Here is a 2,785-nt window from a genome sequence, read left to right on the forward strand (position 1 = left end):
ATTAAAATGTGGTTCAAAACAACAAAAAACATACATCATCATCCCAAGGAATTATTGAAGCTTTTATATATTTTTATCTCTTCTAATGTAAAATACAGTGATAATTTATAAAAAAAAATTAATTTCTTTTTTTTATATCATAATATTTAACCCATTATCACATAAATAATGTACCACAAGATTACTGAAACCAAATTAATATATATGTGTATCTGAAGTAATGTAGTGCACAACAAGGGAGGGGTTTAACTCCTAGTATTATTCACCAATGTTTTTCCACAAAAGTAAATGAACATGACCACTGGCTGTGCCACAGACAATAAGAATGTTGCCAACCGTTCTTAACAGCTTACGGCCACAAGAATGCACCGAAACTGCACTGATAGGTACTGGCATATGGAACTGTCCCAGCTATAAAAGAAATGAAGTTAATTATTAAAAACCTCAAGTGGTTTCCTAGTTTACTTTTCATTTTGAAGTTTTCCCTGTGAAAGCAAATTTCTCATCAACAAGACAAAACTGTACGATTAGAACAACTCACTTGTGGTATTGCTATCAAAGGACAACATTTATCATGAAAACATATTCTTTAAAGTTGTATATTACAATATTTACATTAGTAGTTTATATTGGACTATTTAAATGAGCCCAAGTGTACATTATCTTTGTTAATTCCCAATGAGTCAGATATACTATATTTCTGAAAGTATTAGGATAGTACACACACAACTATTAATGGGCCAATTCTCACTGAATGCACACACAAGTCAGATGATTTATGGAGTTTTTAGGGCTATAATAAAAACAGGAGCAGTCCTAAATGACCAGTTGGGATCTAGATGCCATAAGAGAGAAGCTCACGGACCTACGAAAATAAATTGTTACTGGATACAGCATTTTTACTCATAACCAAATCCATTGTGGGTAATGTGCTGAAGAAATAAAGGACCAAGAGACACATTAATACTGGTCTGTTGTTTTGAAATGAATCTCTCCTTCATTCACACAATCTTTTAAATATATTGCAAAACTATAATCCACATCTGGTATTAAATCCATCATTCAAGACTTTAATGTGAGTACAAGAGGCATTCCTGGACACATAACGTGTGCAGGAACAGGTTGCATCCTATAATATCAGTTGGCTTGGTTGTGGTTAAGCACAAAGCTTTGCAATGGACTATCTTTGCTTTGTCCATGCAGGTACTGAAATCTGAATTTTAGCACTGTATGTCCATGGTCTTACTGTTAAGCCAACAGAGGCATCTTATAACACACTTTTCATAGTCATGAATATGAGGTGTTCACTCTTATGATGATTTTTAGTGTTTCAATGGGGTGAAGAACAATGGAAACCATTATGTGGAGCAATGAGTCTCAATAATCATGGTTTGCTCTGGATAGACTGATCTGAATGTGAAAGAAGTCTGGAGAGTAATTTGGATACGACTGTGTCATCCCAACTGCAAAGAATAATGGACCTGTTTTGGTTGGTTTGAATTTGACTGGTGGGAGCAATGGAATTCAATGAGGAAGGATCAAATATTTTTTTAGTATTATAATGCATAAAGTCCAACCACATGTCATTTTCAGCAAATTATTTGAGACAAATAATATCCAAAATGGTCGAATTGGTTTCAGATCAAGGTAAAAAAACAATATGTACTCATAGTTGGCAGCAAGTGTAAATAACACAGTCCTAGCTGTTAATCATCCAATTCCTAATCAAATAGGATACATAGAGAAAAATGACATCCCTTTCTCAAGGCATGCTGCCCAAATACGTTTTAATACTGTGAATAATAATCTAGTTACCTTCATCCCAAATATTTGTTTAAAACCAGATAAGAGTATCAAAGAAGGCAATTAGATGAATATAAACAAATGTTAATAATCCTAAAAAGAATATAAAATTTTTTAATGCACAACGATAAACACTACCATAGTCATAAAAAAATACAATTTACTATCTCACAATGTCTTCTTCAAAGTAAGAAAGATCTGATCAAATTTATCCTGTCAATTGCTGAGACGATCTTATCTTCAGGAAATTGTGAATGTTTGTTAATAATTGACTGGACCATTTCGGACTTTGATGAAAATTGTTTGTAGTTAATTTTATGGTTGTCTCCTTCTGAGAGCTCAAACTTATTTTTTATACCGCAAAGTTGGAGTCCAGGAAAACACAAAAACATTAAATTTTCTAAGAGTGGAGAGTTGACTCCTGGCACGGTGTACACTTTAGTCATGTCTTCTTCAAAGTAAGAAAGATCTCGAGGTTCAGGATCTATAGTAAAATAGTGAGCCCAACCTTCTAATTCGCGCCGATTCTTAGGGCAATGAGGTTCTAAAGTTTTGTGAACTCGTATTATTAAATTTCCTTCGCGAACAAATTTAAATGTGAGAAATGACATGCTATAAACCGGTGATTCTTCCTTGAAATCTAATGGGATAGCTTTGAACGATGGGAAGCCGTTGAAATCCACCAGATGTTTAGCGCCATCTGACGATAAGTTTCGAACAATTGTAATAATATGATTGTTTGGGAAACCGTATGCCGATGCAGCATGATATACGCCAAAACCCAAAGCTTGAAGCAAATATTTCACAAAGACATTGAGAATGTAACACGTTCCTCCTTGTTTAATCATCATGGCTTCTTTAATTTCAGTCCATGTTGGTATGTGACGATGTTCCGGTTTCAGTGAGAGTAAAGTTATATTTTGATAAGGAATTACTTCGTGGATGGTCTGGACCAGATGATCTAGGAAAACATGGCGATCTG

General features: G+C 34.2%; 1 protein-coding gene across 1 annotated transcript in view; it reads right to left on the reverse strand.

The window, feature by feature from the left end:
* Positions 1 to 126: 126 nt before the first annotated feature.
* The window catches only part of LOC106468913 (telomerase protein component 1-like), a 101,432-nt gene continuing 98,773 nt past the window's right edge, over positions 127 to 2,785 (reverse strand). Inside the window, exon 52 of the mRNA XM_022397317.1 lies at positions 127 to 411. Within this exon, the coding sequence (XP_022253025.1) occupies positions 259 to 411 (153 nt within the window). The 3' untranslated portion in view covers positions 127 to 258. The remainder of the gene's footprint in view (positions 412 to 2,785) is intronic.

The sequence above is a fragment of the Limulus polyphemus genome, unplaced genomic scaffold, assembly GCF_000517525.1.
Source record: "Limulus polyphemus unplaced genomic scaffold, Limulus_polyphemus-2.1.2 Scaffold3218, whole genome shotgun sequence".
NCBI classification, from domain to species: domain Eukaryota; kingdom Metazoa; phylum Arthropoda; class Merostomata; order Xiphosura; family Limulidae; genus Limulus; species Limulus polyphemus.